At 41.5% G+C, this 26,158-nt stretch overlaps 1 protein-coding gene across 1 annotated transcript in view; it reads right to left on the minus strand.

The window, feature by feature from the left end:
* The window catches only part of SHROOM2 (shroom family member 2), a 122,539-nt gene that overhangs the window by 44,389 nt on the left and 51,992 nt on the right, over positions 1 to 26,158 (minus strand). Inside the window, exons 2-3 of the mRNA XM_030464372.1 lie at positions 25,444 to 25,595; positions 748 to 879 (exon numbers count right to left, since the gene is read on the minus strand). Of these exons, the coding sequence (XP_030320232.1) occupies positions 748 to 879; positions 25,444 to 25,595 (284 nt within the window). The remainder of the gene's footprint in view (positions 1 to 747; positions 880 to 25,443; positions 25,596 to 26,158) is intronic.

The following is a 26,158-nucleotide window of genomic DNA, read 5'->3' on the forward strand; positions in this document are numbered from 1 at the left end:
CCTTGTGAAAATGCTGAAGAATGGAACCTACGACCAGGAAACAAACAAACTGTAACAAGGCACAAACAGGTATTACCAATGAGTTTAAGGTTTCGAAACTAAAATTGCAGCAGTGCCAGTCTTTCTGCCCTAGTGCTGAATGAGACCTAACAAATTTTAAGGTGCTTTAAGCAGGGAATGAAAATCATTGGTTTTATTACCTCTCTACACAAGCACCTGCACAGCTGTAGGAAGATCAGATTACAGAAAGACAGTTTAACTAATAAAACCAGTAATACCTTGAAGTCCAACAGGAAAACATTCTGTGCCCTCCCTTTAGAAAAATGCTTTGTAATAGTCTGAAACAATATTTTTCTCTGTCTTCACCCTTTACTATTTCACTTTAGTATGTTAATTTTTACGGTTTCTTTATACTTATAAAGGTTTAGGATTTTGCCAGTGGACATTGAAAGGAAATGCAGAGTAAGAAACATAACCTTTTGAGTGACTTCAAAGCTAGATCCTTACCTTTCAGTCACAGGCACATATCACATATTGTTTCTGAAATCCACCCATCCATACGTCAAACTTCCCATGCTCCCCGTCTCAAGCATTGAAAGGACAGGCAACACTGAAGTCGTTCAATACAATCACTCTGCATTCATTGTTTAACAAAAAAACCCACCAACCCAACACTCAATGTCATGACCTACATGATTATTGTCTCAGTGTTGCAGCCTAATGCTTGTAACTTAAACAGAGACTCACCTTGCATGATAACGCGAGTGCCAGGAAGCGCAGGCATTGGAGGAGGCAAAGTGTGACGTGGCTGTCTCAGGTTGACTTTCTGTAAATTTGGTTGCGTGCCAGGAGTGAGGCCTGCAGGCTAGGTCATTTCTCCTGAAAATGGAGAGTTACAGTGAGTTAGAGTGAACTAGCTCAATGCAAACAGGTCAGTAAGGTGACACGCAGCAAAATACCTACACCGGGGTGGCAGTCAAACACTATATGGATAGAACAGAGGCAAAACTACTTCAAATGGCAGTAAATGAGGAAGCTTTCTACATGCATGCCAGTTTTGAAAAGATGCCAACATTCCTTCAAAACACTCAAGATGCAGTGAAATGCCAATACTCTCCAAGGCCTCTGCTTGGGTCTTAAAAAACTGTACTTATTTTGGGGGTGGGGTGATTTTATGAGGGGCAGAGGCAGACAAGCAAATTTTAAAGCACCAGACATGTATCCGGAGCCTTAATGGCTAAAGTTAATATTAAGACTGAGGACTCTTTGACAACATATCAACAGTACAGTAAAGTTTTGGCAAGGTTTTGCTGTAGTTGTATGCTTGTGGGTGGAGGTGGGAAGAAAAGAGTTAATGATAGGAAGGAATAAAGCCAAGTACATTGCTCCATGTAAGTAAGAATGACATAACTAATAATTCTAATTCCAGCCAAGTTTACTTTCAAGTCTTGAAATGTTTGACACCTTACACATGCAGGGGTTTTTTTGAGGGAATAGATGGGTTGGTTTTGGTTTTTCAGTGCTTGGGTTTTTTGTTGGTTTGTTTTCTGATCTGTAAAAAAAATACACCTCAAAAATAGTTCAGCAATTGAAAGTCCCCAAGTATCTATTTGGATGTCACCTCCAAACCTACATGCCCATTTAACTAAAGAGACCCCCTTCTAAAACATACAACATAAAGTTGTCTTGCAAACTCTTCTGTAAAACTGCTCTATGGTTCTCCACCCAAGCAAGAAAAAAACTTGCTGTTTGTAAACCTCACTGCTCCTGAAATGTGTTCTTTTTCTCCAGTGTTAAATATGCCTTTTAGGTGTAATTCAGCTACTTCTGTTTCAAGTGAGCAGATGCTGAGCAGAGGCCACTTGTCCAGACTCTCAGTCACCCAGAAATGAAGCAGAAACTTCTTGAAGGTAATCAAACCATCCTGCCCTTCTATTTAGCTCATCTTAGGGGAAGTGAAATTTAAAATTTAGACAAGATATAAAGCGAGACAAATCCCATCCTTCTATGCCACAGTCTGAAACAAAGGCTGTTTGTTTTTTAAAAAGGACCTTAGCTGTTGAGGTTGGTTTTGTTTTTCTTTTAAATGTTCTTTTGTATTTGTGAAGTTTGCTACTGTAAGGTTAAGTAATTTGTCTAAATTGCAAAGTAATTTGCTAAGCTGAGAGAGCATTCTCTATTTTCTAGCTGAACTCTAAAGGCAGTTCCACACATTTTTTTTACTCATTCCCTCTTTTTATAAATTTGGGTGATCAGGCCCTGGATTTACAGTAACAAACTAAAACTGTTATAAACTTGGTATCTTCAAAACAAGTTAAATTTGAGTACAAGGCTTTTTGGCAGTACATTCTGGAAGACCTGGTGAATTCAATGATGGCTTGCCTTTCCAAACACTGCATGCAGGACTACAAAAGAATAATAATTCTACAGGAAAGCTGCACTTTCACTAAGAAGTATGCCATCATTACTGTCACTAAAAAAAGAAGTAATTGTTTCCATAAACAAAAGACTACTCTCCTCCCAGCAAGACAAAAGAGAAAACAGCTAAGCAGAGCATCACTACATTCTTCTTGGTAGAATAGGAAAGTCAGAGGAGGAGCCCAAATATGCTCAGTGCAACCAGAGGCAAAAGATTCTGCTCAGCCACTTGATGCTGGGGTCCAGACAGTCCTTGCATACTCCAAGGGTCCTGAGCCCATGGTTCAGCAATGGAAAATAAATGTTCCACTGTCCAGCTGCACAAAACATTGACTGGTTTTGCTTGGCAGCTCACCTATAATGGTGATACCATTTGTTGATACCAGCTTAGCAGACCACAAATACCTATTTAGAGAAATTCAATAGAATTCTTAGGCATCGAATCAGCAAAAAGATTAACCTACTATGAGACAATTACTTTTCTATAACGCACCACTAATGAAACACAAGACTGGGGAGCTGCCACAATACAAACAACATTTAGAGCACAAGGAAACAGGCTGGGAAATAGGACTTCTGCAAGGGTTTGCTATGGGTTTGGCAAATGGTAGAGGAATTCAATCACTGGCAAAGAACAAAAGGGATGCACTTTAAAGGTCAGTACTGTACCTCATGGAACTTCTCAAGATCTTCACAAGATAGTTTCTTGCCATATGAACATCATTTTCAGATGGCTTCTTCTGTGCTACAATATCCACCACCACTCTCATCTTTCTGAGCAGCCAAGCAAGGGGAGGAACAGACTGGACTGAGATGTGACAAGTCAGATGGACAAGAACTTACAAGTTCTGTTGCAATTTTTTTAATATTTGCAGATATATTTTGAGAGGTTTTTTGTTTGTTTTGTTTTTAAAACATAATAGCCTGAACATCCTAAAAGTACTGGTGGGTAGAACCATGTAGACACTTGCTTTCACTGAAGTCCATGACATGACAAAACACTAATTTACTGTGCAAAGTCATAATGTTTTCTGCTAGATTCTCACCATTTAATTACATTTACTATTTCCTGCACCTCAGTAAACAAATTTTCTAACAATAAATGGAACACAGTATGACTACTGATTCCAAAACACAGCACAAATGGGTAGAAGGACTGGAAAGAAAAGATTAAAAGACTCAAAACAGGAATATTTTGCAGGCCACTAAAGATGCTGGAAGCTGAGCATTTATATTCTAATGTAATACCGCTGTATTAATGCTGAGTGACAGAATGAGAACATCTGAACCTACAACCCTGAAAACCCCTACCATTAACGGAAGCATTAATAAAAAAAGCATTTCGCCAAGAGTGTCTTTCTACCAGTGCTTTTACAAAAGCTGCTGGAAGGAAAATTCTGATAAGCTTTGAAGATACAATACAAAGAGAAAAAAACCCAGCTTCTATTGACTATAAGCAATCCGTTAGATAGTGGTCTCAATGACGTGTATGCAAATACATTAGCAATAAAACAACCTTTCCAATCCAGCTTTTCAAAATAAATCTGCTTGGAAGTCATTAAGAAAGACACTGTGAATTTCACAGGTTATAGAGATCAGAAGTACTGGCTTCGATTGCTGCAGCAATACTGAGCAGGTTTACTGGGTATGATGGGGGCTATAGGGAAGGCAGGGAGAGAGGGAAGATGTACTTCCTTGACATGAGAGATAAATAATTTATCTGGACAAGCAGATTTATCTGTAAACACCAAAAGTAAAACCAACCCAGCACCCTCCCCCCCCAAAAAGAAACCAAACAAACCAAACTTAAAAATGAGAAGTACATAAGAAATTAAGTATCTGAATCACCTCAGCATACAACAAAATTAGCAATGAATATGAGGCACTTTCCTCTGCTTTCAGACACATTCTGAATTCCCACAGGTACTTTTCATATAGAAGTGCAGCAGATACCAGGGATGTCTATTCTGTCCCCTCCCTCATCAACAGAATTTCTGCTTTATTCCAATCTACCAAAGAGCACCCTTGTTGTTAACACTACCACGTGGGTTTTTTTTTATATCTCCCTTCCTCCTTTTCTTTCCCTCCCTCCCTCTCTCCCTGCGGAGAGTTCCTGCGCCCTTCCCTGCAGTGCAAAGCGGGCGGGGTTTTAATGCCGGTGGCACACAAAAGACACCCTGGCCCATCTCAAGAACAAAATAAAGAACACGAGGATCTTTATCAGGTAATTTTTTTTTCCAAGTACAACTTTGGAAAGATGAAAATTAACAGAGAGTCATCCTGAGGGGGCATTCCGACCAGGAGTGGCCACCCGTTTCCCTTTTCTTTTTCCCTTTTCCCCTTCTGTTATTTCACCTCCTGTTGTTCTACGTTGCCTCAGATTTACCGACCTGTACTATTACTTTTCCCTATGAAATCTAAATAATTCATCAAAATGGCTGAGTCAAAGGGAGGGGCTGGGGGTTGTGTGTGAAGTAACCCCATTCCACTTCACAAAAAGCCCCCTCCCCCCTTACACACACCTCTCCCCGTCCTGCAGTGATGGGGTTCATCCTAACAAAGGCAACGCACAGGTTGCCACAGGGAGGATTTTTACTTCGCTTAGGGAGATGCTGCCGACCGCAACCCCGGGATGGGGGGAAATGGGGACACACACACACAAAAAGACCCCCCCGGCAGCCCGGAATGGGGGGAAAAGGGGACCCCCCCTCCGGCAGCCCAGATGGCGGCCGCGCCTCGCACCCCCTGGCGGTGATGCTGACGCCGCCCTTGGGATCCCGAGCCCGCCCCCTGGTGGCCGCGCCTGGCTCTGAAGCTCCCTGCGGTTCGCTGAACTGCTGCTGCCGCTGCTAGTTATTAGCGCTCCTTCTGTTAATTAATCCTTCCCCGGGACTTAAGAGTCCCCTTGGGCACAGAGTGGCTGGAGAGCAGCCAGGCAGAAGGGGATCTGGGAGTCTGGATTGACAGGAAGCTGAACATGAGCCAGCAGTGTGCCCAGGTGGCCAAGAAGGCCAATGGCATCCTGGCCTGTATCAGGAACAGCGTTGCCAGCAGGTCCAGGGAAGTGATTCTGCCCCTGTACTCAGCCCTGGTGAGGCCACACCTCGAGTCCTGTGTCCAATTCTGGGCCCCTCAGGTCAGGAAGGAGATTGAGGTGCTGGAGCGGGTCCAGAGAAGAGCAAGGAGGCTGGTGAAGGAATCCAGCACAGATCCGATGAGGAGAGGCTTAGGGATCTGGGGGTGTTCAGCCTGGAGAAGAGGAGGCTCAGGGGAGACCTCATCACTCTACAACTCCCTGAAAGGAGGGGGTAGCCAGGGGGGGGTCAGTCTCTTCTCCCAGGCAGCTATCAGTAGGACAAGAGGGCATGGACTTAAGCTCTGGCACGGGAGGTTGAAGCTGGATATTAGGAAAAAATTCTTTACAGAGAGGGTGATCAGGCATTGGGATGGGCTGCCCAGGGAGGTGGTGGATTCTCCATCCCTGGAAGTTTTTAAGAAGAGACTGGATGTGGCACTCAGTGCCATGGTCTGGTAACCACAGAGGAGTGGATCAAGGGTTGGACTTGATGATCTCTGAGGTCCCTTCCAACCCGGCTGACTCTATGATTTTATAATAGAGCAGGTCCAGGGGAGGGCCAGGATAAGGATCAGAGGGCTGGAGCAACATCTCCTATGAAGACAAGCTAAAGAAGTTGGGGTCGTTCAGCCTGAAGAAGAGAAGGCTCCAGGGAGCCTCCCAGTACCTAACAGGGACATGCAGGAAAGCTGAGGAAGGGCTTTTTGTAAGAGCATGTAGCCACAGGACAAGGGGTAATGGCTTTAAACTGGAAGAGGACAGATCCAGGTGAGACATCAGGAACAAATTCTTCACTATGAGTGTGGTGAGGCACTGGCACAGGTTGCACAGAGCAGCTGTGGCTGGCCCATCCCTGGCAGTGTTCAAGGCCAGGTTGGATGGGGCTCTGAGTAACCTGGTCTGCTAGGAGGTGTTCCTGACCATGTGGGGGCTTGGAACCAGATGATCTTGAAGGTCCTTTCCAACCCAAACCATTCTGATTCTATCATTAAACATCTTTTTCAACTTGGTTCTGTGATTCTAAATATAGCATAGGTGCTGAACACTTTGCAATTTTCTTTGAAAATGGAAAAAAGTAGGTGGGTGGGGTGGTATGTATGTGCAAAAGAATACAAGAAGAAAACCACAGAAAGCTCCCTGAAAACTTTCATACAGCAATCACATACTAAAGAATACACACATACAAAAAATAGACACCCCCCGGTTAAAATCTCCCACAAAATATTCTGAGGTAAACCTTCAATGCCATTCAAAACCAGTAAGAATTATTCAAAAAAGCTATATATACACACATGCATATATATATGTATATATATGTATAGATCTATATGTGTGTGTATACATATCTATCCATACAAAGTCACTTTTTAGGCTTTTCAAAACTTGAAATATGACCACAAATTCTCTGTCCAGATTGATGGTGTTGCACTTCAGCTGCTGGTTTTTGGTCTTTCCAATATACTGAAGCCCTTCTAAAATCTGACCCACAGTCCAATTCTTAATTCATCTCCCTGCTTCTTCTTAGACCATCACATCCCGAACTGCTTTGTTCCCTTCTCCTAAGGTTGTCCTACTGACTTGCACTCAGATTCAGCCTTGGATGGCCCAACTTCCCACTGTCCTGAGGCTAGACAGCAGCTATTTAAGTATAGTCTATACACCATTCACACTGCCTAGCCAGGAGAGCAGATCTATAGCAAGCTTTATAAAAAGAACATAGTCCATCTCCTCTCTTCCACACCAACTAACTGAATACAAAAAGACACCTGAATGGAAATTTAGTTGGGATGAAAAACTGTTGAAGGCTGCTTATTAGGTATCTGGTGAAGATTAAATGGAAGTATTTTTGAATCAGAATCGATCAAATGCTTCCTATACAGGACTGAAAAAAAAAATAGTATGCCAGCTTAGTAGCCTAGGAAAGTGAATTTAAAAATAAAGCTCTTAATATCAGAAACCATCAACAGCAACCTTACTGTTAGTTTGCCAGCTGTGCACTGTTTTCCAAAACAAAGGAGGTCTGACATGTACAAATTCAAATTACTACTGGCAGCACTCAAGACATGCCAGAGTTTTTGTTTCACAACTCTGTTCCTCTCATTAACAGCAGCACACACTCCACCTCTTCATCAGAACCAACTCTACTTGTGTATTTGCTTCTATTCTTTTTGGAAAATCCCCTGTGACATCCTGCACTGGAATGGGCTGAACCAATGATGAAAACTAATCACCCCAGTATATGAAGAAACTCTTCTCTGACCTCAAACATCTGAGCCCTGCTGCCTGCATCCCCTTGTCTGGTGACAGCTGGATTAGCCCCAGGCAAACAAACACAGACATCCACGACTTCATGGAACAAGCACAGAGACACAAACTGCAGAAAATAAACCACTGGGAGAAAGAGCCAGTGGTAGTCTGAAGCAACAATGAAACCCAGGTGTGTATCTAAGGAAGAAATTTTTCTTGCAAAAAAAGTAATTAGCAGCCTTCTCATACTATGACAGATCTATGACTGCCCTAACACAATTAGCTCTTTTCAAAGCTTAAAACATTTTGACCAGCAGAAAAAAATAGATGAAAACTGATCAGCTTTGTTAATCTCTCTAATTTACCAAGTAGTAAACTACTGTTCTTTCTGGATAAATTGTATTGAAAACACATTATAGTTGAAAAAAAGAAAGTGTCTTAAATAAGGAAAGCTGTTAACCAAATAACCACGAGGCAATGAACAAACTTGGTCTAAGTAGCAGTCCACCCAATTCTGAATCTCTGGGTGGCATAAAAATGCAGAGGATATTGCTGCCTCAACAATACATTATATGGTTAAAATAAACACAAAACCAAACTGGCTAAAGCAGATGCACTGCAGGAATGATATTTAATGAAATATTTATGACAATACTGCAGGTCTCAATTATCAATGACACAGTCCTTTTTAGTCAGAAAAATAACATTAAAACAAGAAGTAGAAGCAACTCAACAGACACACATGAAGTCTTCTAGCTCATCTATTTAAGAGACTGCATTTTTAAAGTATTCAGATATTGCTTCTCAGTCTGTTCTCGTAAGATTTTGGATTTGCAAGTGATCTTCCAAATAAATACTGGTAACATCACACAGCATCCAGGACCCATTTATTCCAGCTTAACCATAACCAAGATAAAAGAGGAGTGCAGTGCTGTAGAAAAAAAAATGCAATATTTTCCACATAATAAAAAACTGAATAAGCTTTTTAGTGGAGAAACTTTCCCTTGAGACATCTTGATCTCAGAAGGACAGAGATTTGAAATGAAAAACTGCTGCGTTAAAAATAAAGGGGGGAAAAAAAAGACAAAATGAAAACCCTCTTCTGGAGGAGCCCTTTCAGGACTACATACACAAGCATACATAAAAATATATAGTGTTTCCACTGAATGTGACATTTGGAGATAGCTATGCAACTGTAAATCACTCTGTGATATGACACTGTTTTCAGAAAAGGGTTTTTATTGTCATAATAACTATTTTCAGATTAAAACAGACATTCAAGTTTTGGCACATTACAGAGTTCATAATTTGGGCATGAAATCTCACTTGCCTTAACATGTTGGAAGCCTGAGGCACAAGGTGGTTAAAGTTGCACAATCACCTTCTGAGGTAACTTCTCACTCCTTACCTCCCAAGGGCAGTTCAGGTTTCAGGTAGAGAAGCTAATTGTTCCATTCCAAGCTATATCCCCTCTTAATCTCCAAGTGATGACTGCAGTTGAAACAGCATTATAACAAGAAGCAGTACAATTTGAAACAATTTGGCATCCATCTACAAGTTCTACACTGGCAAAGGGCAGATGTTCTCCCACAGCTTCTTGGAGCATGAACTCCTCTACTACGCCCATATTAATCCAGGCCCAATTTCTTCAACACTGTGTGTAGAGAGCCTTCACTGAAGCAGAGGAGATCCGCACAGGCAGGTATAATGCTGCTGCTGTCAATGAGAGTTCCTACCAGCCAGTGGAGCTCACTATCTGTGCCTTACCCTGAGAAAGGCAAGGCAACCACCCTCCATCTCTGGAGTGGAGATGGGGGCTGCAATGATACACAATAAGTAAAAGAAGCTGGCCCCTCTGCTGGGGCTAGCTCTACATCCTGCTTCATCTCCTGCCACTAACCTCTGTCAGAAACAGAGATGGACCCCAACTTCAACTCTCCCTGCTTCAATACAGAACTGATCCTTATTACACAGTGGTAAAGCAAGACTAAGATTCAGCTGATGGCTGCAGAAGCACAAATGGGTAAGAATGACCTCTCTTCTCCTGTTTCACCTCTCTTATCACCTCTTAACTGAGTAACCCAGAGACAGTGATAATCTGCTTTCTACTGCAAAGGTACTAGCAGGCAGGCCTGGAGAATGGTGCCGCCGTGCACACAGTGCTGTACACCTAGAGGATACCAGACTTGTCTCTGCCCAAACCTTCCTTCTTCCATCACACACACAAAAACAAAAGGTAATATGTCTGAATTCTGAAAACAGAGGGCTTAAATTTCTTTACTCCTTCCAATGTGAAACCCTTCCAGAAATGCAGACAAACTGAACTGAGAGTTAAAAAAAAAAAAAAAAAAGAATGTAATGACTGCAGGGACATCAAACTGGCAACACCTCTGCCAAAGATACCCTCAGGACAGCCACCTCACACTCTGCCCCAGAGAAACAGCAGTGGGCACAGACAAGGCAATTGTTCTGTTCCCTAAACTTCTCTTGCAGTTGTCTGAAAAACAATACCATGCCTGTGGTACTCCTATTGGCTCTGAAACCACATTGGCTTTCAGGTAGAACTTCCTCTGCTATAGCAGATACTAATCTATTCAAAATTATTCTTGCAAGGATTTTTCCAGAAATGGAGAGCAAAGTTATAACTGGTAGCTGAAGTAGTTTGACTTTTCTCCTTTCTTCTTGTACAGGGTTATGATGACTGGAAGGCAGGAGGGCTCTACAGAAGGACTTGAACAGACTGGTGAGATGGGCTGATTCCAACGGGATGAGGTTCAACAAGGCCAAGTGCCGGGTCCTGCACTTTGGCCACAACAACCCCATGCAGAGCTACAGGCTGGGGACAGAGTGGTTGGAGAGCAGCCAGGCAGAAAGGGACCTGGGAGTCTGGATTGACAGGAAGCTGAACATGAGCCAGCAGTGTGCCCAGGTGGCCAAGAAGGCCAATGGCATCCTGGCCTGTATCAGGAACAGCGTCACCAGCAGGTCCAGGGAGGTGATTCTTCCCCTGTACTCAGCGCTGGTGAGGCCACACCTCGAGTACTGTGTTCAGTTCTGGGCCCCTCAGTTCAAGAAGGATGTAGAGGTCCTGGAACAGGTCCAAAGGAGGGCAACCAAGCTGGTGAAGGGACTTGAACACAGATCTTATGAGGAGAGGCTGAGAGAGCTGGGGCTGTTCAGCCTGAAGAAGAGGAGGCTCAGGGGAGACCTCATTGCTCTCTACAACTACCTGAAAGGAAGATGGAGCCAGGCGGGGGTTGGTCTCTTTTCCCAGGCAACTCTCAGTAAGACAAGAGGGCATGGTCTTAAATTGTGCCGGGGGAAGTTCAGATTGGATATTAGAAAGAATTTTTTCAAGGAAAGGGTGATCAGACATTGGAATGGGCTGCCTGGGGAGGTGGTGGACTCTTCATCCCTGGAGACATTTAAAAAGCGACTCGATATGGCACTCAGTGCCATAGTCTAGCGACTGTGGTGGTAGTTGATCAAGGGTTGGACTCGATGATCTCTGAGGTCCCTTCCAACCCAGCCTATTCTATGAAGTTGTCACACCTTGTGCCACCCAGGTGAGGAACCCGTTCTACTCCAGCCAGAGCAAACACACTCCAGTCTTCAGTAAACTTGCTGATCAAAAAATGAAACCGCACTTAACCTATTGACTGCAACAATTCTGTCTGTCTTCATGTAGATACTGTAAGAACATGTACAGAGCAGATGTATGGCAGTCATAAAACACATAAAACCACTTCAAGCTGGAAGTTTAAGAGTGACCTGACAACTCTGATTTCTGGAATTCCCAGAGCAGAGCTGATTTTGCTAAGTGGATAAGGTTCTTGCAGCCTTCGAAGTTTATTTTGCAGAAACTGAACGTGCCAAGATATGCACCCAATTTAACATCATTAGACTTGAAAGCTGGGTTCAGTCACTTCACAGCAAAATAAGAGTTATTTTCTGAGCAAGACTGAAAACAGAATCACTCCACAGCAATTACACCACTAATCTTCAATAGATTATTCCTCTTCCAGCCCACCTCACACCACCCCTTCAGATCTCAATCTTAGGTCACCCTAATTATCACCAAGAATAAGTTCTACAGACAGTTGATCTGGCAAAAAAATAACTAAAAAGCAACATGTTGAAACATGTGCTTGGATACAAAGACATCAAATCGGAAACTATCTGAATGATTTTCCAAGGACAGACCAGTTACAATGTATGAGGAAACACAAAGAAAAAAAAAAGTTTTAGCTAATATAAATAGTTACTCCTGCTGCTAAAGCTTGGGTGTCCAAAAGCAGCAGAGGCTATGAGCATCCCTCTGAAATGACTGAGTTGTTTAACAATTTCATTCATCCATGCACTCTTCCCACAAAAAAAAAGGTATGGATCCTGATGCAGTCTCTGATGTATGGACAATCTTACAATAAGCAACATAACTACATTCACATGCAAGTTGTGAATCACCGTTTTTAAACCCAGAGGTGTGAATGTGGCTCTAACACAGAATACTCAGCTATTTGCATTATATATACCAGATTTAGTCTTCTGAGCTAGAAAACAAAATTGGGTTGTAATGCTGGCATTAGAGAGCTCCCTCAGGGAAATCTGAACAGGCTAAAAAACCAGAAAAGATGTCTTTCATATATAAAAGTTGACCACTGAAAGAGACACACTGAATACTACATGTGTGCTCCAAGTGATTAATGGAAATCTGATATTTTATAGCTTTACTTGAAGTTCAGTGAGGTCAGCAGAAATGTGTGATGTACTTTACATGCCAACACTCTGCTATGTATTATTATGCTTTATTATAAACCAATAGTAACCTGCAGAAGTTGACCATAACCTCTTCTGAGATCCTGGCCCACAAATACAAAGGGCAGTCCCTATCCCAGCAGCTCCCACTGGAGGGAAGTTCCATGAGCCTCACTAGATTAAGGATTTCTCTAATGGAACTGGCTGCACTGTCTGGTCACCACTAAGCAGATAGAGGCAGAAGCACACCCTGAGCCTGCACTGCTCTGGCACTCCACCTTCACAGCATATGTTCTTGAAGAGCAGGAAGCAGTGCCTGGACTGGCAGTAAGAAAAAAATCCCACTCTGCCAAGTAGATCACTTAAATCCCTTCTTCCCAAAACTGCGTTAGAGAAGTGTATTTAAAAGATTATATTTTCTTTTCCAGTTTTGCTCACTACTTTGTACACCTCTCCTTCCCCAAAAGAAATCCCATAACCCCTCTTCCTTAGACTGACAGGGAAGAACAAACAATTTTGGTCTCACATTTATCAGCATACTCATTTCCTCTTTGCACTGTTCCATAAAAATCCTCTTGCATCACCTCTGCACATGCTGGCAAGCTGCTCACTGCCTGTGAAACTTTTTCCATTCAATTTTGTTTTCACACCAATAAATGCTCACGACTGAAAAACTCTCAGGCCTTGACACTTTAAGTTTCACTAAAAGACTAACTCTGCTACTCCATTTGTCTTGATGATAGACACTGGGATGAAAAAGACCAGTCAAAAAAAAAAAAAACAAACAACAAACCCCAAAAACCATCAAGAAACAAACAAACAAAACCCTCAACAAATTAGATGCAGACTTCTTAGAAAGTAGCAAACCACCCCAGTGCCCAGGCTTGCTGGGAGATGAGTGGTTTTCCTCAGTAACACAGAGCATGATGAAGCCAGGTCTGTGTGAGAAACGGCAGGCAAATTGGCAAGTAGACCACAAAATACTCTTCTCAAAGTCACCTCCTCTCTATACCCGCTGACCCCACTTCAACAATTCAGTTATGCAATTTTAAATCGGATGCATGCAAGACAACCCTGCCTGGCTCCCTCACTCAGACAGACACACACACACTTACACTATGGACTAGTTAGAAAAAAAGCATCCTGAACATTTGCTTATGCCAGAGAGGGCTATAGGTCTGAGGAGCTGCTGGGGTGGGGGTGCCCTGGCCATCCTGGCAGGAACCTCTCTCCCGAGTGAAGCCCTAAGGACCTATTCCCCAGGCACCATGTGGGGCAGCACCTCCTCTACAGACCCCCTCCTCAGGGAGTGAGCAACCACCCATGCCAGGCAATAGGACTGGGCTGGTAGAAAAGCAGTGGGGAGTCAGCAGGCAGAGAGGAGAGGGCAGCACCCACCTGGGCTGTGTCCGTGTCAGAAGGAGGCGATGCTGGCGCAGCAGAGCATGGGACCCCGCGAGCCTCCCGCGACCCCTCCGTCCTCCTCCTGCTCTAATCCTCGATGCTGTGCCAGCTTAGGGGATATAATTAGAGTCACAAAGGAGCCTTGTTCCTTGTTACTGCTCCCTGCTAAGAGGCAGCAGCAGTTTTGATTAGTGACTTCACTGCCAAACTCCGGTGAACACTGCCCGAAGGAGCTCAGCAGGGAAAAGCTTAGCAAAGCCCCAACCCCCAAAAAAGAAAAATTAAACCAGAGGGCTGTTTCTGGAGTAAGAGGGAGGGGGGTTTTATTTTTTAATTTGAAGTGGTGTTTTGACAGAGCACATGGAAAATACGTGGAGACTATGTTACTGAAACTGTTCTTTCAGCTGTTCTGTTCTTTCCTTTTGAAAACTTCTTAAACAAATACATGGGTGAACAGTCCAACCTGGAGAACTAAACCATAAAGTTACTATGAGATGAAAAATCTAGCTCAAGAAACAAGCTAAAAGAAATTCTCCAGAACAACCTGGGCCTCTTAAAGATCTCATGGGCTGTCAATAGCATTTAAGAGCTACAGATGTTGTTCCTACACATTAAAATGAACCAGTCTTCTCAGGGAGCAGCATTTCCCTCAAAAGAGAGGCAGCCTGTCATATCCCTAGAAATAACCTTGGTACTCACAAAGGTATTGGAAATCATCACCCATGGAGAAAAGTGGCAGGAACGTCCTTACATCTCCCAGAGAGACTGATGTTACAAATTCTGGGGAATTCTTTCAAAAGGCTATTTATTTTAATAATCTTCTGAAAAATAAGATTTATCCCATAGTCACACCATTAATCTCCTGCCACTAGCCAGATTTGCAGATGTAAGCTTGCTATGCTTGCTGACCACCATCATACCCAGGGATGTAAAGTATACAGTTACAGGCTGCACAGAGTTTTATCTGAGGGAGAATAAAAAACATGAGTTCTTCTGTTATCCTTAAGGTTCAGCCCAGCAGAATGAGAAAAAGAAATTTTCTCCTTATATAATGGCATCTATACTGAAGCCAGGTTTCCTCTAGGCTCACTGACCCACCACACTAAACACACAAATACACATTTTTATCAGTTGTGTGCTCTAAGACAGCAGGCTGATTGCCAGGAGAAGGTGACTGCAGTGCAGCGTGCTACACAACTGAGAGACCCACACCCTGCACATGGAAAATGAAAACCCTTCCAAAGGTCAAAGGAGGATATGCTTGGAACTGCAAAGGAAATGCTGGAAGTATGGGGGATTAACAGAAATCCTCCCACTTCAAGTAGTAGGAGGAGAAGGTTGGCAAAAGGGTAAGAATTGGTTGTTTACAAAGGCGTCCTTGGATTTTAATGAGAAATCTAGTTAAAACAGCATATGGCAGAATTACACAATTACAAAGAAGTCCAATTGCTTCACTGTGTGAGCTTGCTGACAGTTAGCTGGCCTATGGCTAAAACGTTCTTAGCCATATTGCAATATTCTGTCAATAAATGACTGCATATTATTTAACAGTGAGAGCTTTTATTTATCACAGATGTAAAAGCAAATATAACAACTTTTTTGGTTTTTTTGTTGTTTTTTTTTTAAAGTAGTCTGAGTAAAACTAACCTAGGAGATCCTCTGCTTATCAATATTAACATACATGCATGCTTGCACATGCACACTCAGTCCAGAAAAAGACAGACTTTCATTTGATGGTTCACTTTTCTAACATTGTTCCTGAAAGAGTCAAAAAAGAGTTACTGTTATGTGAAAGAGGATGCAAAGTCCAGCTGACAAATACTATTATATACTTGGTGATTTATGTGACAGAATGGAGGAGTAAAATAAAGTGACAAAAATAACTTTTTCCTGAATTTACTGCAAATCCATCTTCACTCTATGTAACAGAAGAATCATTTGCATGGAGCTAGTGCTGTTGAGATGCAGTCTGAAAAATTATTAGGATTACTTTGGTACAGCATTAAAGAAAAAAAAAAAAAAAGGAAAAAAATCAGTTACAAAGCAGTATCTCAATTTTAAAGAAAAGGAAATCTTGAACCTCAAGATATAGTTGGCTAATAGGATTTTAAATTTTATCTTTCAAAAGCTTTTTGCAGTCCTAATGTGCAATCAGATACCAATGAGCTGTCCTGTCAGGCTGCATCCAGAAGAGAAAACAGCTTATACTGTCTTCACTATAATGACTGTTGAGCATGGCACTACATTTGCTGGAAAACAGCAAATAAGTAAATGAACAGTCACATAACTGCTTGAAAGCATTTATAAAAGACTAGTTGAAATTTCAAAAAAAAGGACTAGGATTATTACTGTGCATACTTTACACATAGGATCCAAAGAGGGTGACCAGCCAAATGCTGTGCACAAAGATTCCAGCATACCAAAGACTAGAGGCTTTTAAGTCAAGTATTTTGAGGTCTAAGACCCCTCTCACTCAAGGACTTATCTCAAGTCTAAACCTGCCTCTCTCCATGACAGTCCAACTAAGTAAATAACCCTGGATCATGACTGTAGTTGCTGTTGCATTACAGTGTAGAAGGCTAGAGAGTCTCCAGCCAACTTCACACACTTGCTATTAATGCAGACATGCTTATACAAGAGGAAACTGTAGGTTCCTAGTCCCCTACCTGCCACAATTTGAGCTTCCAGAAGGCTCTACCTCCTTACTAAAAAATAAATCACTGCTTTGCAACTCAAAAACAGACCTAGTCAAGACTTACCTCCCCCTCCATCCCTCTTATCTCCAAAATCAGAAAGCAACAATTCAGGGTGAAAAACTTTAATCAGGAACACACATAATAGTTTCACTGGGAAAGGTTTCCCATATCCTTTTTTTCATTTGCTTTAAAAAGCAAAGATGTGGGGAGTAACCCACTCATCACTGAGAACAGCACCACAGGAAAAGCAGCATCTGCATTCAGGCCTGTTGCTGAAGGTGCCTGCCTCAGTGTTTCCTCTGCCTGACTCTGGCTGTCATGGAGACTTCACTCCTCGCCGAGGCTTTGGGCCATCCTTCCTCAGGCCTATTCCTTTTTGACAAAAATACAAAGAAGAAATCCAGCAAAAGACATGAATGCTCAATATGCAACTTCACCCCCTTGAGATCATGTTTGGGATGCTGTTGTCTAGACTGACCTTCCTGCACCATGAAAACATATCATCAGAAAAATAAGCACCTTTAGTTTAAGAACACATCCATAAGAAACCTTGCATGTTCTAAGGCAGAAATCTCTACATTACACGTGTATTTCTGAAATCCCTTAGAAGTCTTTTAATTAAAATAATAGCCACAAGAGAGCGCTGCAAGCAAAGGAGTCAACCACAGGGAAACCTACAGACTTCAAGCTATTAAGAAAAATTAAAATGCATCTGTTGAGGTCAGGTAGTCTTATTTGCATATTTAAAAGAAGTCCTCAGACACTTAATTGCTATAGCTATGATCTTCAGAACTCAGGAGAGAGATTCCAGGTGTCTCTTTTGAACGTGAAAGAGAAATGAACATGTTTCTACGTTCTCTGTTTTCAAAGGAAAATTATCCAGCAATATTTAGATTTTAGGCACCTTTAAAATGACTCTTTACAACTGAGACACCTGAAGTTAACAGGTAGTTTTCTGATATCCCTATAATTTTTTAAATAATACTGGTAATTCATAAAAATTCAATGCAGTGAGCTAAAACATCAAAACTGTGTTTGTGGCTTTGCTGTTTTTGGTATCCATGCACAAGAGTATCTGAATACCCTGTATTCCCTTCTTTTTTACTTTTACAAGAAAAGCACTGAAAAACTACCACTACCAAAGTCAATCTATTTTCCTGGAGGCAGCAAATCGAACTGTAGCATTTTTTTTCATGCAAAACAGGAAGAGTTCCTGTTTATGCATTTTCAAGCTTCTAGTTATCTTATCATAAAAGGAAGTAACTCCCCAAAATGTATTCCTAAAAAACCCTTGACCTAGGATTTGACAAAAATAAATATAAAAATGTAACCATGTGCTTAACTTATGAACTTCTGGAGGGAGATGCTTTGAAAGACAGAAAAGAAGTAATAAAAGCAGCCTATTAATAATTCAGATACCTTAAAATGGCAAATCGAACCAGTATTTTGACAGGCAAGTTAGTCACAAGTTCTATGATACAGGTATTTGTCTAATTCCCTAAATTTTAGCAAAGGAATATATTCTATCTTAAAAGTCTATTCTCACCTGCTAAAGATCTAAACAGTAATAGACTTTTGCCTCACTCTGCAGCCTAGCAAGACCTACAGAGTCTGCAGTATTGCTCTTTGCTTTCTCTTCCCACACACTGGGTAACCAGCTGGTCTGACCTCCAGTCTGTCAGTCACCCTGTGTCTGAAAATGGAGAAAACAGGAACACTGTACAACTGTAAACAGTGCTTCTTTTAAAAGAAGCTGTGGTAGATGGAGTATTACCTTGGCACAGAACAGCACAGCAGCTCCTTTCCTATCCCATTTCCCTTCATTTGCATTTTGCATTCCTATCCCTCTCCTATCCCAGTTGCAGTTTACAGAAAAATAAACTAAAGAGACCTGCAAAGTTCTCTGCTTCAGTCTGTGAAAACAAGTATCAACTCTTAGTGCCCTTAAAGAGTTCAGTCATTAACTTGGGCAAAACAAGATTTCACCACCACAGTTTGCTCCAGTTTTCCTTGTACCTCGGCCCAACTGTACAGGCTTGAGCAGGATGGCACAGCAATTGCATTTATAAACAAGACAGGCACTTTTGACAATGAGGTACTAAATTGTACAAGGTATTAAACCATCAATCTTCCTGCTTGCTAAATTCACAATAGACTACCATGATAAAACTTTCATATTTTGGAACCGTTTTTCTTTGCTCTGCCTTGGGGAACTAGACAGGCACATCTGGGTGTCTGAGATAAAATGTTGATCTTCGGATTTATGGTACGTTGTAGAAGCTACATAAATACTTTTTCCTCATCCTTATTTTGTGCCTATTCCGCTACAACTTGGTAGCTAGACAGCATTCAGCTCCTGATGTCATTCTCTTACCTCAGTTTTTGCCATGATTTATCAGAATTGCTTTAATCCATACTAAAGCATTTTTTCTAATGAGCACTTATCACCTGGAATCATGTATGGTGCTTCACTTATTTAAAAATAAAAAAATAAAAAAAATCTACAAAGACTGGATCCAGCAGGGTTTAGTTTCAAATATTTTGGAAGTTACTACACTCTGTAAGTAAGATGCTAAAGAAATATACCTTTAACATAAATACAAAAAAAGGCTTTATTCAGCAGTAAAGCTGAAGAAGAACACAGCCTCTGACAAGGCAAGTGCTAGCAACAGCAGAGAAACCAAAATACACATGGAATTTTATCTGTCTCACTCTGACTGAGGCAAAGGAGCAGGAGCAAAAGCAGAGCAGCCTTTGGACATGCTCCCCACCACCACCTTTGCCCAGGGGGGAGGCTAGCAAACACAGCAGCACACAGCTGCCTACACTGGCCCAACATTCTGCCTTCAGCAAGAAGGAACTTGCTTTGTCCAGAAACAAGGGATGTGTTTTGCCTCCCAAACACTCAACACCACGAGCTTACTGTTCAATAGATCCCCCAACCAAACCCAGGTTCCTCAGAAACCACACTCCAAATGCCAGCTGCTGTTGCTGTGCAGGTGTGGTGCAGTCCCAGGTGACCCAAAAGCAGGAGTGAGGAACAAAAGAGTTTCTGCAGGCCCAGGGCATTTCGGGGCGGCCCTGCTTTAGTTCACCTCATTCCTGGCCACACCACCACAGCCACATGATGCAAATTATTGAGCCTCCATAAAGAATGCCACCATGAGCTAAAACGCTGCAAGTTTTCTTTGGGAAAGCTATTTTGCTCTGACATGCCCTATGCCAGACCAGATCCTGGAGACATTACTATCCCCTGAGGCCCTTTCTTCCCCAGCAGATGCCACCCTATAGTTCAGCTACCCACTTGCCAGCGAGGCTGCTCCAGGAGCCAGACCAAAGAACTGACTCCGATTTCATTTGTGACCTAGCAGAAATTTCCCCAGACTCTGGCTTTTGTAACTCTGTCCTTCCTCTGTACTCAGATGGACTAAAAGCATGAGGGTCATATAACCCTGTGGTGTGGTGGCTGTGCCTCTGTGCCAGACTTTGTTTTGCCAGGTGAGCCACTGTTATGCAGATGCAGCAGCAAGGACCATAAAATAATGGGTTTCTTGTGTGAGAGATAAGATGCAAATTTGTTCAGTTATTCAGTAACTACAGCTGAAACACTCTTTGCATTCTTGCCCTTTTAAGTGGTCATACTTCTAGAGTTAAGGCTTGAATTCAGAAATAATTTAAATACATTTTTATAATCTTTTCAACTTGGAGGGTGTTACATGTATTGACCAACTGGAGCATAAAATCTCTACACTGAGCATGGTAGAATATTCAACATTGAAACTTAAGAAGCGTCCAAATTCTCAATCTCATCAGTCACTTAATCTTCAGGAGGTGAAATATGTAACCTAAAAGAAAATACTAGAAGGAGAACTGCAACACACTGAAACAGAAGTATGATTAGTGCTCTCCTGAAGTTGTAGATGTGCACTCCAAAGTCCTTGAGTACTGACTGAAAAATGCAACACTCTTAAAGTGCTAAAAAGCAAACCCAAACAATTCCATATTCAAAAACTGTTTACAACACAGGCAGATGCATTCCTTCTACATGCGAAAATAAATAAAAAAAAAGCATTCATGACAAAAATACTTTATTTACCTGGTCTTTAATAGATGGGGCTACAATTCTGCTTCAGTCAGGAGTCTGCAGAGATCTAAAGTACTATCAAACACACAGAAGAAATCCTCTGGCTGTTTGTGTGAAAGTACTATGCGAAATAAGTAAAACTTCAGACCTCCAAAACTTCGAAGGCTCATCTGTTTCCCCCTCTCACAAATGGGGCTACAGTTTCCACCACTTATATTGACAATCACTAGTGGAAAGTAGTTTTAAGAATAAATCCACTGCCTTAGTAAAAAGTTCTAGTGAAATCCTCTAAGCACTTGTATACATTTTCATCCTCAGTCTTGTGAATGATCTCACTAAATTGTATGAGACTACTCATGGTCACAATTAACCATTTTGACAAGTGCTTGCAAGACTTAAGAAAAAAAAAAGCCCTAAAACCCAGTCATGACTCACAGGTTGTTACAGTCTGTTGCATATTCCATTCCACAAAAAAGCAATACTGCTCAATTTTGGTAATTACTTCACAAAACTGAACATTGTTGTCAAAAGTAACCCTTTAAATAAGCATTTTCAAATTACAGAGGATACATTTTTCCTACAAGGAAATATTCATGCCCTTCCTAGTATCTAAAACAGCAAACAAATGGAGTTGACTTGGTAAAACCTTGTAACATCTATTGTATTTTTGTCTTTCTGTTATTCAAGTTTTCAAGGGTGGATTTTTTATGAAGTAAATTATGAAAGTCACCACAAGATGAGAACAGACCAGTCACAACATATGTATTGAGAGAGTCCTGATAGTTGTGCAAGACAAACATCCAAACTCTTTGAAATTAGGGAAAACACACCACTATCTGAAGGAACTGAAGCTTCTGTTTACCTCAGGTGTTCGTGTGTCACTAACAGTACGAATCAAATCATTTTAATGCAACTAAGAAGCTGGCAAGGTGGACAGAAAATCAGGAAACAGAAGTGCAGTTTAGATGTACCAATAAGATGGCTGGCACAAGAAACACCTGAGTACCTGGGTGGTATTGCTAGTGTCAGGGTGAAGGGAATGCAGACTGACACTATTCCCACATTGGTTAAATAACTGTGCCCATAGGCAGCCAGAGGAAATGGTCCTCTTTAGGGTGCTTCCAAGGAGTAATTTGTTGAAGATGACAGTGCACACTCCTTTTGCTGCATCCTCTCCTCCCATCATTGGCATAGGATCACAAAGCTGAAGGAGGAGGAGGAGGAGCACAGGAAAGGCCTTGCCAGCCTCAGGTTTGCCCATGGAGGAAGGCCAGGGGTATGCCTAAGAGGTAGGGGAGCTCCATGCTGGTCAGCCTCTGCTGTGGACCCCCACTAAGCACACACAAACAGAGTGACTTTGCTGCATTAAACACACCTTCATGGAGAGATCCTGCAGGGATTGCTAGGCAGTCCTTGAAACACAGGACTATCACCCCAAAGGCTCATGAAACAGGCCTGGAGGTGCTGTGTACTTTGTATACCATGTTACACCAGTGCTTATCTGGTTCCTGCTGTCCCCCTATGAGCCATGGTAGCTGAAATGGTAGTTCTCTCAACAAAGGAGAGAAACAGAGGCCACAACCTGGTGTTCTGTCACACATCATGGCACACATGACCTTCTCCTCTCTCTATCACAAGACTCACATGGCAGCAGGGGCTGATGAACATCCTATCTGGCATTCATTTAAAAGCAGCCATCCTGATAAGAGGAGAAGTGTGGGGCTACAGCAACATACTGACCCTTTCTCAGTGGTCCTGCCTGGCTACCACCACTGAACAACACCAGACCCTTGAGGAACTTTTTGTCACAGTCATGAGTTAATTATTGAGAATGAAGCATATTACTATGGCAAACTTTTTCCCTTGGTCTTGGCTGTATATCAGCCTCCCAAACCAAAAATTGCACGCCCTAATGCTTCCCAGGTACAGAAACAGTTCAAGAAAAAATCAGGATGTGGCATTACTGCACAAAGGAGTAACTTTTCTGGAGGAATTTGACATGCATACAGTTCTCAGCAGTGACAAATAAACACTGAGCTTCCTGTATTAATTCTTCTGACATGAATAGGAAGAAAGTTCTCTGCTTTCCAGAAATTTTTAAGTTATTTTTCTACTTCATTATAGTTTTAACAAAAGTTTGCTTTTCCACTTCTGGTTCAGTCTAGAAACAGATACCACAAACAACCCTAGGGATAAAAAGACTGACACAAAATCTAGATCTTGGCATCCCAAGCTCTCACAGATAGCAAGGACAAAAATTATTCAAACAAATAATCTTTTAACCTTCACGATGGAGCTGCTGAACTTAAAACCATTAGTCTTAGTTTGGGCTTCAGATTATCACATCAACAGCCACAGGGAATAACATGTTAAATCAATGCTATATATGCATCACAGTGCTAAACAGGAACACAGGACAAGCAGGCAAAAAGATGCTAAGATGACTTACAGATCAATACCTCATCTTATATATAATTCAAAGAAAGGGAATTAAGGGACTATCCCAGCCTCCCCAGAGAACAGCAAGGGTGGATCTAAAGAAGACTGAAATAGTCTAAAAATGCTTAGGCAGCCATTTCAAGATTGCTGTAATTAATTAAAGTGCAGACTGCCTCTGAAAAGTGGTGGTCCTATCCAGATGAAAACCTACTTCCCCAAGTAATTCTGCAGTCAGATCAGTTCCCTGATCCAATTCAATCCAGACCTGCGGGAGTGCTCATACAAAGACTGAACAACTGGTTTGCTTCAAGACAGGGCTGTTAAAAGAACTTATAAAAATTCAGTCTAAGATTTAGGGCAAACAGAGCAAAACAATACTGTTGTTCAAACCATAACTTCTGGGCGAAAGCATGCAACAAGGCTTTTATAAAAACCTGCATCATTTGAACTTCCAACAGGAAAAGAAAAGCTATTTCAGCAACAGACAGTAGTGCATGAGAACAAGTTGGCCAAGAACAAAATGAGGCAGGGTGTTAAAAGGTTTCTGACTGTCAAAGGACTGATGTCCTAAGGCAACTTTCCAAGAGAAAGAGCAAAGTTGAAAAAACACAGACAAAACCCCTAGCTAATTTCATTCAGTAGGTTTTATGAAATTTTATCTAATATTATGCAGGCTTGTCAATGGCCCAAAAAAGGCTCTTGCCTCCTTTGGGAGCTATGGAAATCTTTGTGAATTCAAGACAAAAATGTTTTCCTTAACAACGGCCACTATTCCAGCCTTTTGGCTAGAAAAGCTACGTTGCTTTTGCCCATTGAGCATGTGCTAGGTCAGGAAAAAGAGGAGGGATGAGAACCAAACTGCATGCAGGCATGCATAGCAATGGGGCTCTGTTGCCTGCAGAGAATGGCCACAAATTCCCAGCAGCACATCAGTGCTTGATTAGCCATATGAAAGTTCTCCAAAATCACATGTGTGTGAAGTGGAGTACTTCTAAATTACACAAATGGCACAGCTGTGTCTCTTAGGAGAGTATTTCTGCATGAAACTTTCTGCCATTTCCAACAATAATCACAATTCAGATTCTGAGCAAGTTACTGTCATAAAACTGAAAAGCCCCAAGAAAGACAGAATCTTTCCACTTGGTCTAAAGCTTTTCATAGTAATTAAGACTTGCTGTTTTGGCAGATTCTTCAATGCCTATAAAATTTCTCAACCCTGAAGTTCTCCCTTTCTGTGACAAAAACAGCTGATGAAACCACTGCTAACAAAAGTGCTTTTACTGGAACAGCTAGTGCAAGTGGAAACTGCTGAACACCAACAGGATTTATAATAGTTGTGAATGCACTTTATTCTGCATTTATTAGCTTTATTGCTACAAAAATTTTGGGACACTTTTCAGAAGGAGCTATTCACGAGGACATAAACTATCACCTGTGAAAGAGAATCAGGTTCCCATAATTCTATCTGTCAAAAACAACTTCTTAAGCCAAAGGTGAAAAGAATGCTGTTGTACCTCTCTTCTGTATCAGTACTGTTTAACAAACAAGAGTCCTCATTTAGCCTCAAGTAGTGGTTATGTTTATAGACTGGATAATTATATCTGTTAAATTCTCAGCATTTTCTATGTCACGACAACACTATTTTTTTATTCTAACAAAGACACCCAAAATTCTCACATGAAAGACTGGTTGGTATAAATTGATAAAAGTAAATCACTAGAAAGCTCCAACTGATGAAAGTAGGGAAAAAATGAGAAAGATGCTGTTATTCATTTTTCCTGGCTTTAATTTTTTTTGAAGTTACAAGATTTAACCTACTCAAGTATTTATTCACTCTTCTCAAAATTATTTTATGAAAACTGTTTTTAATTCAAGTTAATAAAAAGGTGTGAACTTAGATGTGGCAAGTCAAAAGGACAAAATAAGAAGTTTCCAAATTAAAAAGTGTTCTGTTTTGATAAACTGTTCCAGTTTTTCCCCTGCACTAATAACTAACTGGAAGTACTCTTGAGCCAAACCACATGAGAAATGCTTGAGACCTCAAATATTCTCACCGAGTGGGAAAACACAGAAGAGTCCTGACTCATCACATCACAACAGTATTGAGAGAATATTGCCTCAGTTTTTGATCTGATCATTATGGTACCTCTGCCCATGTCCTTTTCCATAAAGGGTTTGTGTTCAAGGAGGAGGTGTCCACCTAACATGGACATTAATAACACTGAATGGAAGTAATTATCTTGCCAAGCCTTGGCAAATTTAGTTGCCCAGTACTTTACAGCTTGGAACACATTTGACCTGCCAGCTGAATGACACAAGCTTACCTTTTTACTACAAGCTTCAGTGTCTTGTGAGAACCTTTCACCAGACAAATTGCTTCTTGTCGGAACCCGGAGAGGCCCACATCATTGATACCAACAATTTCATCCCCTGCCAGCAACTTGTCCACAGCTGCAGCTTTGCTCCCATCTTCAATCTGAAGAAGAAAAATATGTATCAAATGGTAGAATTACTAAGGTTGCAAAGAGCCACCTTTAAATTAATGAGCTTTTAAAACGGGCTTCATACAATAATTGCTTACAGTAATTAAAAAAAACATTCAAAAACACTATAAAGGAAGAGTAATGCCATGCAGATAGGAAAAAATAGATGGGTGAAACCTCAGAAAACTAGAAATCTTGATGGAAATTTGGTAGTCAAAAGCACCTGTGATCCTAAGCTCTGTTCAACAGTGTACAGGTAGTCAGACTTGCACACAGAGCTTTGGGCAGGCATCTTACAAAATTGGTTCTCTAGACAGGGCAATCAATATTATTCATCATACCATCAGTAGCATTAACCACACAGCCCAAAAAATCTGCCATGCAATGAAACTCCAACACATTATAAACAAGCTTATCAAGAAAATAATGTGGCTTTCATAAGGCACATAACATCTAGGAAAATATCTGAGAACATACAATCTGTACAGATAACTAACAGCTCCACCTAGGAGTGGAGAGGATGATCTGAGATCCAAGGAAGAAAAACAAAGTGTCA

This window comes from Calypte anna, chromosome 1 (genome assembly GCF_003957555.1).
Source record: "Calypte anna isolate BGI_N300 chromosome 1, bCalAnn1_v1.p, whole genome shotgun sequence".
In the NCBI taxonomy this organism is placed as follows: Eukaryota; Metazoa; Chordata; class Aves; order Apodiformes; family Trochilidae; genus Calypte; species Calypte anna.